The 15,081-nt window shown below is 42.2% G+C and overlaps 1 protein-coding gene across 1 annotated transcript in view; it reads right to left on the bottom strand.

Moving 5' to 3' along the window:
- The window catches only part of MTA3 (metastasis associated 1 family member 3), a 141,544-nt gene that overhangs the window by 90,077 nt on the left and 36,386 nt on the right, over positions 1 to 15,081 (bottom strand). Inside the window, exons 5-6 of the mRNA XM_070734529.1 lie at positions 7,754 to 7,817; positions 4,977 to 5,094 (exon numbers count right to left, since the gene is read on the bottom strand). Coding sequence (XP_070590630.1) covers positions 4,977 to 5,094; positions 7,754 to 7,817 — 182 coding nt within the window. The remainder of the gene's footprint in view (positions 1 to 4,976; positions 5,095 to 7,753; positions 7,818 to 15,081) is intronic.

The following is a 15,081-nucleotide window of genomic DNA, read 5'->3' as shown; positions in this document are numbered from 1 at the left end:
TGGAAGGCTGGGCGTGGCTCAGCCCACTCTGTTCTCGTTCTCTCTCTCTCGTTCTCTCTCTCTCTCTCTCTCTCTCTCTCTCTCTCTCTCTGAACTAAAAGCTTGCCTACTGCTGGAAATGAAACTGCTAGTAACTGTTGCTACCTTAAAGAAATAATCTACTTCTAGTATTACATGTGTATGTATATGTGTGTTGTGTATACATACTTACATATATGATATACATACTTACATCCATACTACACAGAAACACACACACACACAAACACACACAGAGAGAGATTGTTTATAAAGAAGTTAATGAATCCAGCTGAATCAGTTATCTGTGTGTGCTTCTGGTTTTGACATGCAACAAACTCTGATAGTTTCACTACTCTTATCAACACGAAATAACACATATCCAGTCAGATTCATCTCTTATTTTCTTTAGACATTTCTTTGCCCTTTTCAGAACCTGCAGCTCTTCTGTAAGCCATATGGAGTGTCATGTGCAATGGTCAATAGAGGCCACAAAGATGTGATTCTATCCAAAGCCCCAGCTGCCCTTTGATTCTAGGAGCTGAACCAGAGCTTCAGCAGGATTGCAATAAAGCCCCCAGGATATCTGCCAATTCACTCCAAAACCCATTTGGGCCAATCAGTTTCTGGAGGCAGATCACTTGACTGGCTCTGGCCCCTTTGTGGTGGGGACATAATCTAACCAGTGGTGGGTTGGGAATTTTTTCACCACCAGTTTATGCCTGCAAGAGGCTTCTGCGCATACGTCCCGGGTAGGTGGGCGGAGCCTCCCATCACCAGGTCTACCGATTCTAAGAACCAGTCTGAACCAAGAACAACACACAGCTGGATCTAACCATCATTAGCACTGAATCATGAGCATTGGATACTGAAAGTGCTGTTTTGCAATAGTTCAGTTCCTGGTGCACTAGTTCTAGGGCACAAGGATCTTGCTATAATCACTACCTGCTAGACTAATGCAATGGGCTCTATGTGAGGCTCCATTTGTGGACAACTTGAAAACAATGAAGTCATAATGTTACCTGGTTGGGTAATAAAACATCTAAAAGCAAACAACCAAGTTCAGAGAGCACCAAGGACTCCAAAGTTCAAACCTCTGCTATGTATATTCTCTTCTACTGGTAGTTAGAAACAGACTGTGTTGGGCTGCTTACTAGCAGGTGGTATCTATAAGGACATAGAACACTTTTGTTATTTATTTTATTTTATTTTATTTTATTGGATTTGTATGCCCTACATTGGCTAAGTATATAGTTATGGTTTATAGATGTAATGCAAAGTGCTAGCTTTGACTTACAATGCCCTACGTGGTTTGATAGAATCAATCTGGTACAAGTCATCAGGGTAGAAACTGTTAGTCTTTGAGTTCTAGTCCTGCCATAGCTACAAAGCCTGCTGGGTAACTCTGACTAGACACTCTCTCACAGCCCTAGGAAGGAGGCAATGGTAAAGTACTTCTGAAATCTTGCCTAGAAAACTGCAGGGACATGCCCAGGTAGTTGCATTGAGTACTCCATGACTCGAAGGTGGATACATGTACCATTGTTTGATATCTAGGTACTTAAAGGATTGTCTCTTCCAAGTGGAATCTACCTGTCTGGTATGTTCTTCCTGGAAAAACTATTAATTGTTTTCTACATTCATGAAATGATGAAAGCTGAGCCAGAAAGCACTGCTTTCCTTTTGCGATGCCAAGTCCTGTGGAACGGCCTCTTCCCAGAAATCACATTTCTTCCTCCCTTAATGGTGTTGCAAAAAAAATATTAAAGACTGATTTTTTTCTGGAGGGCATTTCATGTGAAATATGTCACCTTCATTTTCTCTATTTTATTTCTACATAATTTTCAACTTTTATGCATTCCTATCAAAGTTGTTATTGAATTTTTATTATGATATTATGTTTTAAATTTTCATTTAATAACATTTGTATGTTATTACTATAAATTGATTAGGGAATAAATCTGATAAGTAATATAGAAATAAAATAGTTTGCTCTTTTCAGAAACTCAATCAAGATTGGTTGGATTTTGCTTTTATTGTTATTATTAAAATGAATAAGCACATAAAAATACCATATTCACCTTTATTTTAAAATGCTCTAATTTTTGAATCACTGAATCATTTTTGTAAGCTTTAATTAAGACTAAAAATATAAACTTGGAAATACCAATAGAACAAGTTTCCAGAAGCACAAATGGGAATTTGTTACAAACATATTATCTCGGTGTGTGGTGTTTGTAATAATAATTATAACAACAATCTGATTTCCATCATGCTGATTTTAACTTTAGAAAAAACAAAAGTGTATATGTGTCATTTATAATTAGGGGCTAAAATTCAAAATTAGCTACATCAGAGAAACAATAGACAATTATCTTCACAATATTTCATAATCAATTATATTAAAACTAGTATTTCTCCAGCATGTAAACACATATATGGGTATTATAGAAATCCATTGTTATATAGAAAATGTACAGAAATCAGAATATTTGAAAATCCTTTAAACATATACCGAGTCTATTTCTTCATACAGCTTTCACATTATTCGTTCAAGCACTAACTAAGGTTAATTTCACAGGACACAAAATGACCAATCTGGGCCCTAAAGGCTGTATGCAGACACGCATTGCTTTTGTTAATGTATCTCAGAATTCAGATTACATTATAAATTTTTAGAGATGTTGCTGTTGAAATTAAGTACAGTGATCCCCCGAACGTTGCGAGGGTTCCGTTCCAGGACCCCCCGCAACGAGCGGGTTTTCGCGAAGTAGCGCTGCAGAAGTAAAAACACCATCTGCGCATGTGCAGATGGTGTTTTTACTCCCGCAGCGCTAGCGAGGAGCCGAAGATTGGGGGCGGCGCGGCTGTTTTAAAACGTTGCCGCCGGCATGGGGGGCTTCCTAGCAGCCCCCCAAACCCGGGTTGGGGGTCCGGGGGGTGCTGGCAAGCCCCCCATGCCGGCGGCGACATTTTAAAACAGCCGCGCCGCCCCCAATCTTCGGCTCCTTGCTAGCAGGCAGGCAGGCGGCGGACAAGCCGTTCGCTGGCGCAGGCTCTCGCCGCTTTGGAGCTGAGTCCTGGAGCGAATTCGCTTCAGGACTCAGCTCAAAAGCGCCGACAGCCAGCGCCAGCGAACGGCTTCTCCGCGCTGGCTGTCGCCGCTTTGGAGCTGAGTCCTGGAGCGAATTCGCTTCAGGACTCAGCTCAAAAGCGCCGACAGCCAGCGCCAGCGAACGGCTTCTCCGCGCTGGCTCTCGCCGCTTTCGAGCTGAGTCCTGGAGCGAATTCGCTTCAGGACTCAGCTCAAAAGCACCGACAGCCAGCGCCAGTGAACGGCTTCTCCGCGCTGGCTCTCGCCGCTTTCCAGCTGAGTCCTGGAGCGAATTCGCTTCAGGACTCAGCTCGAAAGCGGCGAGAATGAACGGCGTGGGTGGGCGAAGGGCGGGCGGCAGCGAGGAGTTTGCGTGGGCGGTGGGGAAACTCCTTGCTGATGCCCGCTGCTCACCCTCCCGCCAGCAAGAGGGGGAAGACCCAGGGAAGCCGCCCAGCAGCTAATCTGCCGGGCGCCATCTACGCATGCGTGCCCATAGAAAAAAAGGGCACACATGCGCAGATGGTGTTTTGACTTCCGGGTTGAAAAATCGCAAATTACCCTGTTCGCAATGGTCGGGGACGCAATAACCGGGGTATTACTGTAATTCAGTTTCTCGCTATTCTGAAATACGGTATATAAACATATTAAAACTATAGATAAAATTAGGAGTTAAATTATGTACAAAGGAACATGTAATTGTTCATTTTGTAATCTGTGCTTGAAATATGAAAAGCAAGTGAAAATCTGTATGATAATATGGACTAAGAATTTTGGATGTACCATATTGTTGGAGCAATGGGAGAACATATGGTTGAAAGGACTGGTATAACATTAAAAGAGAATTTTCTTAAAATGATATACAGTTGGTATATAATTCAAAAAATTAGCCAGAACTATAAATGAAATTCAAATTTTATGTTGAGAATCTAGGAAGCATTGAAGATTATTTTATAATGTCTGGCAGACTTGTTAAAAAAAGCCACAAAATACTGGATTGAAATACATACTTTGGTAAAGAAGACTAAGACTAAAAGACTAAGATTCAACTAAAACCAGGGGTGGGGGGAGAAGACAGCACAGACACCTCCTGCAACACCCTGTCGGCCAAAACACGGTCCAGGGCACGATGGGCAGCCTCCCTGCAGTCCCCTGTGCCCTGTTTTTGGCCTGGACAGCCTCCTGCCAGTCAAAACAGTGTGTAGGGTGCCACATGTGGCCCCCACCCAGCACCAGGTTTTGGCTGCCAGAGGCATCGTGGACCAGTTCTAAGCTGGCCCCACAGGCCAGATTTCAGCACCCCACGGGCCGGATCTTAGAGTTTGACATCCCTGTCCTACAGTACAGGATAAGAATCAGGGAGACTCAGCCTTTCTTTAGTCTCAACCATGGAAATCACCACTGGGTGATTTGGGTCCAGCTGCCATCTCTTGGTCCAACCTATCTCACAGAGTGATTATTAGGTGTGGGGAAGAGAACAGTAATGGAAGAAGTAATGGTCTGGTTCCTGAATGAAAGGCATGCTATAAACTCAATAAATAAATAAAGACAAACATACCCAAGTAACCTAAGTCATCAAGCAACCTATAACATATATTTTGGTGTTTATTTTTATTGTTTTATTATACAAAATAATAAATCAAAAGTTAAAAAGAAAACCAAACAACCCAACAAAAACAGGGATATTATACTATTTATACTATACTATTTATACTATTTATATACTGGATGTTTAAACCGTTAAGAAAAACATCTTTGGGATCCACATGGTACATATTCAGATTACTTAAAAGGTGGGATATGCAAAACTGCATCAATTACAATAAAAGCTGGCACTGGAAAATGATAAATATAGCATGCTTACCTTCTGAGAGAATATCTGGTACATCAGCTTGATACCTGGGTCCAACTCTTATTTCACCTTTGTCTGCCAAAAGTGTTTTCAATGATGGGTCATATACCAGAGAATAAAAGAAAGTATCCTAAGGTGAGAAAAGTGAATAAAATAAATAAAAACCAAGCAGGGAAAAATCTACATCCTTCCTTTTAAATATTCCAAGTCTAAATGGCTAAAAAATAGGCACAGTAGTTGAGGCTTTTAGGCACTAAAACTCAGCAAATCTGGAGAGTCATGGCGATTGCTACCTCCTCCACTATTTTTTTTTAAGAAAATACTTAAATGATGCTTGGGATATTGAATTTGAGTTATAGAAATCTTTGATGAAACTGAACAAATGTCGCAAATCAAAGTAAACCAGGAATAGGCAATTTTATAACATTAGTGAGCTGCGGTGGCGCAGTGGTTAGAATGCAATACTGCAGGTACTTCTGCTCACTGCCGGCTGACTGCAATTTGGCAGTTCAAATCTCACCAGGCTCAAGGTTGCCTCAGTTGACCCAGCCTACCATCCTTCTGAGATCAGTAGAACGAGGACCCAGATTGCTGGGGGAAATATGCTGACTGTAAATATGCTTAGCGAGTGCTGTAAAGCAGCATATAAATTTAAGTGCTATTGCTATTACTGTCTGGAGTTTCCAACTATATTTATAAACACCAGGTTGATTTTCCTGACATAGAGAATGCACAGAATAGCTTCCTGTTCTGTTTTTTGTTTTATTAATCACATATATCATACATATAAAGTGGCACACAGGATAAACAAAGAGAAAGATCCCAAACATATATTTTTTTCATTAAGGGACATACCTTTTTAGCGGCATATAGTCATTGACTTTATAACCAAAATTGGAACTGGAATCTTGGTTGTTGAATGGAGCAGTTCAGAGACAGACATATCTGTGACTGTTTCACTCAACAGTCACAATCCTGGCACTCATGGTTGCAGTCATTAAGCAATCTCCTAAGCTGTTAAATGGATATGGTGAAAGAGCTGCCTGCCAGCAGGATTTAAGCTCTGTGTGGAGATGAAATCCTCTTGGCCGGCAGTCTTTTTGCTGCCAGAAGTCCCTGCAGCCCACTGAAGGTTTCTCCTCCCTCCATGCATGGAAGGAAAATCCTTCAGCAGGATTTCAGCTCCATTCCTGCAGCTTGTCGAGGGAATTTCTGCTCCCCTGTTTGCACAGAGGGAAAACCTTCTTCTGTATATCGGCAGGCCACTGAGCTATTTTAGTTCCCCTTGATCCTTTCTGTTTGCAATCCTTCTTTAGGCTTTCCCATTGACTCTCTCGGTAAGCAGGTAGAAAAGATTACAAATAGGTATCACATGATTGCAAGGCAGTTGGCAAAAAGTTGTAAATATGAGTCAGTTGCCAAGCACCCAAAACCCAATCATGTGACAATTGACGGAAGGGGGGTTTACAAAATATTACAACTGTGTTTTATGTTATAAGTAAACAACTACTTATATTTAAATTATTATGATTTACCTGTCCAATTAATTTCCATTAGCCTATTTTAAGTACACAGGCAGTGTGAAGCATTTTAAAGAGGTGCTTTGCAAAATGTGCTTGTATGAAGTGTTTTAAGCATCTGAATGAGCTTGCAAAGGGCAAAACTGCTTGAATGCTTCAAAAAGTAGTGCTTCATTTACACTAACACGCCTTGTGAAGTATATTTTTGATGTTTACAACTATTTTAAAAAATAACTGAGGTTTAACACAATGTGAATGAGCTATCTTGATCCAATCTAAAAGTATTAAGCTGCAGCATAGATTAGAATCACTTTCCCTTTTCTTAAAATTATTAAACATCGAAAAATAAAATAAGCAATTTAGAAAAAAGGCTTTAGGCAAAAATATTTTAGCAGTATTTTTACTATGCAATAATACACAAATATCCAGAAAGATTTTCACCAAATTCAGAGGGACTCACTCTCACAAAAGTGACTACAGAATTACAGTGCCTTAGTCTATGAATCAAAAAGCAGAGGACCCAATTCAATAGTCATGGGGGGGGGGGGGGTTGTTGTTGTTTTTGTTTTAATAATACAGTGTAGAAATTGGGGAGTTAGGCATAATCTCATATACCGAACAGCACTAAAATTGGTTTTGAGAATTACATACAAGATATTTAGTATTTATCAGTTTATGCATACTTATGGACAACAACAAAAAGTTCCAATGAATCATATTCCTACCTCCTTCAAAAATCTGTAATAATAAAAATATTATCTGTTATGAAACATTAATCTGTTTAAAATTTTACTATGGGAATTTGTGGAAAGAGCTAATTTGGGGAGGCTCAGGGAAATCCCAGCGCTTCGGGACATCCCAGTGAGTACGTAAGGTGAAAATAGTTCGGAAGAAGAGGCAAAAAAAATCTTAAAACACCGGATTCGTATCACAAAAAGTTTGTTTGAAGAGGGGTTCGTAAGACAAGGTATCACTGCACTTTGTTCCCACTCACCCTCTTTCTCTCCAAAAGTATTAGTGTAAGATAATCACCTTTTGAATTCTGAGCTGCAAGTTACTGGTGGAAATTCAAATGGCTTCAGTACTATTTCAATAAAGTATCAATAATTCAGGAGAGTGAATGACCACACCACAAAACAAATACTAAGCCCTTTCACCTTCATAACAGCAATATTATTAAAAATTAGTTTGGTTTTACAGCAATCTGTTAAAAATGAAATACTCAATAATGTGAATAAAAGGATATTGATAGGTAAACCAATTATATACCTCTTTGGCGAGATACGACAATACACACTCTGTCTCATTCAGAAGTGCAACACTGCATTTTCCCCTACAGAAAAAAAGAAGAAGTGTTTAGCTCTAGAAATATCTTCTTGCCAAGTAAAGGGCAACAAATCTGTCAACCAAGTTCATAGTTTAAAAAGTTCAGTGACTGTATATCTTATCATTTCTACAAACATACAGACATCAGGAGAGCTCTGCAGAATTGGTCCAAAGGCCATTTTATTCTAGTTTTCTATTCACGCAGTGGCTATGTGGATGCTGACAGGAAACTAAAAAGGTCTTAATGCAAAAAGAGTTTTCTTCCTTGCATTTTTAAACTCAAGTTTACTTGATTTTATCTATGGAAATATTCAGCTATCATGAGGATTAAATTTTAATGATATCAAATGCATTACCTTACAACTGGTTTAAATCTAAACAAATGAAAAGAAAGAAAGAAGAAAATAAAGACATTCAGTTCATGATTCATGACTAGCAATCTGAGTGAATCCACAACCATCCCTGTAATGAGAGTGAAAGGGCATTGGTTCTTACCTGTTACACCCTTTTTCCAAGAATCGAAGAAAGACTCCAGGATGGGATTACTCTAGCCCTATAGCTCTATGGACTGGGTTGAATTTTCTAAGGATCCGCCTCCCTAATGACTTTTTCTCAGTCAACAAAAAGTCTAAAACAAATACAGTGATCCCTCGAGTTTCGCGATCTCGATCTTCGCGAAACGCTATATCGCGATTTAAAAAAAAATATTAATTTTAAAAAAAACCACTTCCGGGTTTGGCTTCGGGAGTCAGCTGGGAAGCGGTGCGGCTGTTTTAAAAGGTCGCAGCCGGCCTGGGGGCTTCCCAGCACCCCCCCCGAACCCCCAACCCGAGTTTGGGGGGTGCTGGGAAGCCCCCCAGGCCGGCTGCGACCTTTTAAAACAGCCGCACCACTTCCCAGCTGAGTCCTGAAGCCAAACGCCAAAGGCGAACTTCCGCGTTTGGCTTCAGGACTCAGCTGGGAAGCGGCGCGGCTGTTTTAAAAGGTCGCAGCCGGCCTGGGGGGCTTCCCAGCACCTCCCCCCGAACCCCCAACCTGGGTCTTCCCGGCCGCCCACGCAAAGGGGAAACCCCGGCTCCTCGCTGATGCCCGCCGCCCGCCCGCCCGCCAGCAAGAGGGGGAAGACCCAGGGAAGGTTCCTTCGGCTGCCCAGCAGCTGATCTGCTCGGTAGCGCAGCAGCAGCGAGGAGCCGAATCGGGGTTTCCCCTTTGCGTGGGCGGCGTGGAACGCAAACTCCACCATCTACGCATGCGCGGCCATAGAAAAAAGGGCGCGCATGCGCAGATGGTGTTTTTACTTCCGCAACCCTACATCGCGAAAAATCGATTATCGCGAGGGGTCTTGGAACGGAACCCTTGCGATAATAGAGGGATCACTGTAGTGCAAACTCTCAATCTAATCCACAAACTTTGGTCAGAAAGATTCTGAGAAGCCTACAGAAATACAAAAACACCAAATCCCGCCAGCTGCTGGTCAAAACCAGACCCAAAGATGGGATTAGGCTCTTCCTTTGATTCTTGGGAAAAGGGCATATCAACGCCCCTGTTCTCTCTCATCAAAGGAAGAGTCCAGGATGGGACATACCAAAGGTAAGGAGTCCAGTAGGGTGGGAAACATTATTTACGGATCCTCGGATCCTCATAAACCTACTGCAGCACCTGCTGGCCGAACACCACATTTGCCAAGGCAAACAAGTCAATGTGGTGGTGACAGATAAAGGGAGAAACAGACGTCCATGTCACCGCCTGGCAAATATTCTCAACCATAGCCTCCTGGTCAAATGTGCTGTCACCCTGGAAGGAATGGGAAGAGACTGCAACTGATAAGCAGCAGCGATGTAGGCCCGCAGCCATCTGCTGACCATGGAAGGTGAAATCTTGTGACCAAGCAATGAAGGCTGAAAAGACAAAAACAGGTCCTCAATCTTCCAGAGGGAGGCAGTTCTGCAGAGGTAGATGTGAAGAGCACTCTGCACGTCCAGTGTAAGCCACTGGATATCCAACTTGCGGCGTGGGTTCAATCAACTCCTGTGCACGATGGAAGACAGAGTTGACCTTGCGCAGGAACACTGGATCCAGCTGTAAAACTACCCTGTCTGCATGGAAGACGCAAAGGTCCCTGCGCATCGACAATGCTGCCAGTTGAGACTCAATTCACAGGCATGATGGCCACCAAGAATGCCACCTTTCATGATAATAGCCGGAGGCAAGCCTCCTGCAAAGATTTAAATGGCAGCCTGTAACACCAGGGTCAAATCCCAGGTAGGATATCAATGAATGGATGGAGGCCTAAGGTTAGATGCCTCCCACAAAAAAAGGCAGACTCTAGGATGATGGGCCAGGGAGACCCAGTCCCGAGTCCCAAACTAAGGCCAAGGCGGTGACCTGCCAATGTAATGTACTGGGAGAAAGGTCCTTTGCAAGCCCGCCTTGAAGGAAGTTTAGAACATATTCAACCATCACCTCCTGAGGGTCCAACTGGCGCACATTGTACCAGGCACAAAATGTCCTCCAGGTCACCTCATAAATACATGTGATGGAAAGCCATCTGGCCACCTACATCATCCGGATGATGTCAGCGGAAAACCACTCCCGGACTAGGAGGCTTTGCTCAACTTTCAATGGCTAGCTGGACCCACTGGGGGTCCAGATGATAAACCTGGCCCTTGTCCAGGGATACCCAATCCGGAGGGATCCTCCGGGGTGGGGGGACTGACAGGTTTCCAATAACCACCACTTTAAGGACCACAACACCTCTGATGGGATATAAACCTTGGCAAACAATAAGCTGCGACCAGCCCTCTGATGAGGGAGCAGCAGCCATTGGAGAAGCCTGGCATAGAAATGGGCCCAGGGAACAATGTCCCGGCAGGAGATCATCTTCCCTATTACCTGCAACAGGAGCATAATCAGAGCCTCTTTGGCTGTCCACAACTGGCCCTGGACGCTGGACTGTTGCTCCTGGGAAAGAAAAACCTGACCTGAAACAGAGTCAATCAGAGCCCCTAGATGGACTAGTCTTTCGATAGGTTCACAGAGAAACCATGGGCCTTTAGGCTTTGAATTGTGGTGGCCAGATCTCTTTCCTCCAGTTGCTGGGAGGAAGCCTGTAGCAGCAGTTTGTCCAAGTAACACTGGATCCCGATGGGGATTGACCCAAGAGAAAATGCTAGCACTGCCATGACCTTGGTAAAGGTCCTCAGGGCCAAGGCCAACCCAAAGTGGAGCACCACATACTGATAATACCGCTCAGCATAGCAGAATCTCAAGTAACGTTGGTGACTTGGATGAATAGGGACATGGAGATAGGCCTTCTGTGAGGTCTACAGAAGTCAAGAAGTCCCCCTCCCGGATCCTGGCCAAGATGGAACTGAGGGACTGTATCTTAAACTTCCTATAAACAAGATATTGGTTTAGTCCCTTTAGGTTGGTTTGTTTGTTTTTCAAATTTATAGGCCGAATTAGGTCAGCTTACAACAATAAAAAGAACAATACATAGAATAAAAACAAGTAAAAAATTAAAACCCAGTATTACAAATTAAAAACATTCTCAGAAAAATATGGAAATTGTCTTGTTTAAATGAATTTGATTTTAGGTATTTTTATTAGAATATGCAAAAAAGTATTTGTTGGTTTTACTTTGAATTTTCCTTTGTAAACAAAATGATAAACAATCTTTTTTCTTTAATACTTATGTATCTCTTCCAGATTTGTCACTTTTTCGGTTTGTCCTTTATTGTTTCCAAGAAAATAGTATACCCTAACCTTGTAAATACAGGACATATCTATGAAGTTGCACACCCTCCCAGTATACAATTGAACATCATTTGCTCACCTTGGAATTGAACTTGATGTACTACTCAAAACTAGATAAACACACCTCGGGAAGGGAGGCTCCCTATTCCTTGCCTAGCTGGATTTCAAGTGACCAACACAAAAACCTTTTTATCTCAAATTACATCTTGCCCAAGGTGGAAAACTGCAGGAAGTTGCCCAGGCACTCACCAATGTGACTTGAAGGTGCATGCACATATACACACACACATACACAGAACTGGATTTAACACAGAAATTATTAAATGCTTCTCATTAAATGCTGTCAAACATTTTTCCACGGATACTTTACTAATTTTTTGAATCATATTGTTCTATTTTTTTAAAAAGAAATTATTGAATATTGTTTTATCTATTATATTGATAAAACAATATTCAATAAACTATTAAAAAAATAGACAGAACCACCTCAAAAGCTGACAGTGCTCACATTTTGTCAAGCAGTCATCAGTAAAATGAAAAGGATATTTATGACTTTTTACAAAATGCAATATCATAGATTTGTTATAACTGAGTATTTCAATTATTTATTGCAAATTTCAATTATTAATTTTTTATCTCTGTAGAATCTTAATCTATTGATGTAGTTAAATCATTGTCTTTATTTTTAAAAAAGTTTATTTAATATACTCAAAACTCTATAAATTTATGTGACAACAAATAAATCAAGCCCAAACTGGGAATAAAACAAATAGTTTAATTATATTGCCATTTAATAATTAGATACACTTTATTCTGTTGTAATTTTAAAAAGTCTTAAAGAAAGAATCAGCAAGAAGCAAATCTAAGATGTTCACCACTTTTTGGTTCGGATTTCCAAAATATTTTTTTTTTAAGTTTATCCACTAACTTTTAATAAGGAATATTCCAGAGAATATTTTTTTCATGTAAACAAGTCAGAATTCAATTGCTTTTCCAATATTATTTAAAGATGTCCTACTGCCAGCTGCTGTGGCCTAGAGGTGGAGCTCTTGCCTCAAAATCAGGAGATTGTGAGTTCTATCTTATGTAGAGGCAGATGTGGGGTCTCCTGCTTTAGCAGGGGATTGGACTAGATGACCTATAAGGTCCCTTCCAACTCTGGTTATCTGTTATCTGCCTTAAGGACATCACATTTTAATTCCTGCTGTAATTAGATCCTGGTACCTCCTACTGTTTCCAAGGATCTAAATAATATCACTCTAATTATTTATTCATTATTTACTAAATTTATATGCCTCCCCAAATCTCCTGGATAAGGCAACTCTGGGCAGCCAATCATGCTCATTATAACACAATGTTCAATTGCTATCACATTCCAAAAGAAACAGAAACATATATGCTTCAAAGTCTGTAAAATTAAATTCATCTTCATATATAGAACATAGAATAATATAATTGGAAGGACCTTGGAGGTCTTCAAGTCCAATCCCTTGCTCAGACAGGAGACCTTATACTATTTCAGACAAATGGTTGCCCAGACTCTTTTTGAAAGTCTCCTGTGATGGAACACCCACAACCTCTGAAGGCAAGCTATTGGTTGATTGCTCTCACCTTTAGCCATTTTCTCCTTATTTCTAGATTGCTTCTCTCCTTGGTTAGCTTCTCCTTTTCTTCATTAGGCTAGAACAGGGGTCTGCAACTCATTTGAACCCATTTCTCACAGAAAACACCAGGAGCCACAAAACCTGGGTGGGTGTGGCCAACTTGATGTCACATGACACCCCCAGCCACACCTACCCAGGTTTTGTAGCTGCCATTGCTTTCTTTTCTATGGGAAACAGGTCTCTCTCTCTCTCTCTCCCTCACTCTCATCTTTCTCCGTTATCTCTTTCTCTCTCTCTCCCTCCCTCTCATCTTTCTCCGTTATCTCTTTCTCTCTCCTTCCCTTTCCTCTTTCTCGCTCTCTTATCTTTCTCTATCCCTTTCCCTCCCTCTCTCTCCCTCCCTCTCTCATCTCTCTCTCTCTCTATCATTTGTTTCCCTCTTTCCTCCCCATTCTTTCCTTCCAGGTCTCTTATTTATCTCACCCTCTCTCCCTTCTCTCAATTATTTATTTTTCCTCTCTTATTCTTTCCCTTCATTTTCTCATTTCTCCTTTTTTCTTATTTCTTTCTTTCTTTCCTCCCCCTTCCCCTCGTTACCTCCCTCCCTCCCTCCCTTCTTTCTCTCCTTCCTCCATCTCTCTTCCTTCTCTCTTTCCTCTCTCCCTCCCTTCTCTTTCTCTCCCCTCCTTTGTTAAATAAATAATTTTTCAGACCTGAGTTCTACTAGTTGCATCAGATCTCAAACGAAGGGCAGAAATGCCCCCCACTTCCGCTTGTGGCTGGCTTTGCTTCTCTTTTTCTCCTCTTTTTTCTCATCTGTCACACACGCATGCCCAAGCGGGATACTTTCTTGAGCCAGGATCATAGTGGCAGCAGGGACAGTGACTCCTCCTCCCACTGCCCACACTGTGCAGTGAGGTGAGTAGCAGGCCAGGCTGCGCAGGAGAGCCTGCGTTGGACATAGGACAGCCTGGGCTGTGCAGTTTCCTTCACAGGCAGCTCAGTGCTCTGGCTCCCCTCTATGTAGACTGCGCTTCCCCTGCGTAGCCCGTTTGCCCCAAGCCACTCTTCCCTCCCTGTATCCGGTGGCAGCAGCTGTTTCTCCCCATTCCCCTTCTTCCTGAGCCAACACAAATTGGACCACAGCTGGCACTGAGCTGCCTACAAAGAATATGGAATCACAAAGAGCAGCTAGTCATAGTGCAGAGAAAACACTAGGAGTGCTTCAGTCGCACGGCTCTGCAGAGAAGCTTATGCCTTCTCGGGGTAGAGAGCATATTGCATGGCTAGGTCAGCAGGGAGCCACAGGAGAGGGGTCAAATACCACAAGCAGCTCTGGGGCCGTAGGTTGCCAAAACCCAGGCTAGACCTACAGAATTCCGGTGAAGGTTCTTCCTATGGTTTAGCCTCCAGCCCACAAATCATTCTTATTGTGCTTCTCTGCACTTTTTCCAGAGTCTAAACATTTTTTATCATAGGGGATTTTTTGTCATATGGATACTGAAATTTAGAGTGAAGGAACTTCAGTCTGATTTATCCATGAAAATAGATTACAACCACAGTGGTACCTCTACTTACGAACTTAATTCATTCCGTGACCAGGTTCTTAAGTAGAAAAGTTCGTAAGAAAAAGCGATTTTTCCCATAGGAATCAACGTGAAAGCAAATAATGTATGCCATTGGGGAAACCACAGGGAGGGTGGAGGCCCTGTTTCCTCCCAGGAGATTCCTAGAGAGGACCCACAGAGGCTTTCTCCCACCTTTTCCAGCTCTGTTTCCTTCCAGGAGATTCCTAGAGAGGCCCCAGAGAGGCTTCTCCCTGCCTTTTCCGGCCCTGTTTCCTCCCAGGAGATTCCTAGAGAGACCCCACAGAGGCTTCTCCCTGCCTTTTCCGGTTACAGTTTCGGAGGT

This window comes from Erythrolamprus reginae, chromosome 1 (genome assembly GCF_031021105.1).
Source record: "Erythrolamprus reginae isolate rEryReg1 chromosome 1, rEryReg1.hap1, whole genome shotgun sequence".
Classification (NCBI taxonomy): domain Eukaryota; kingdom Metazoa; phylum Chordata; class Lepidosauria; order Squamata; family Dipsadidae; genus Erythrolamprus; species Erythrolamprus reginae.
This window is presented reverse-complemented; position numbering and strand designations above follow the sequence as displayed.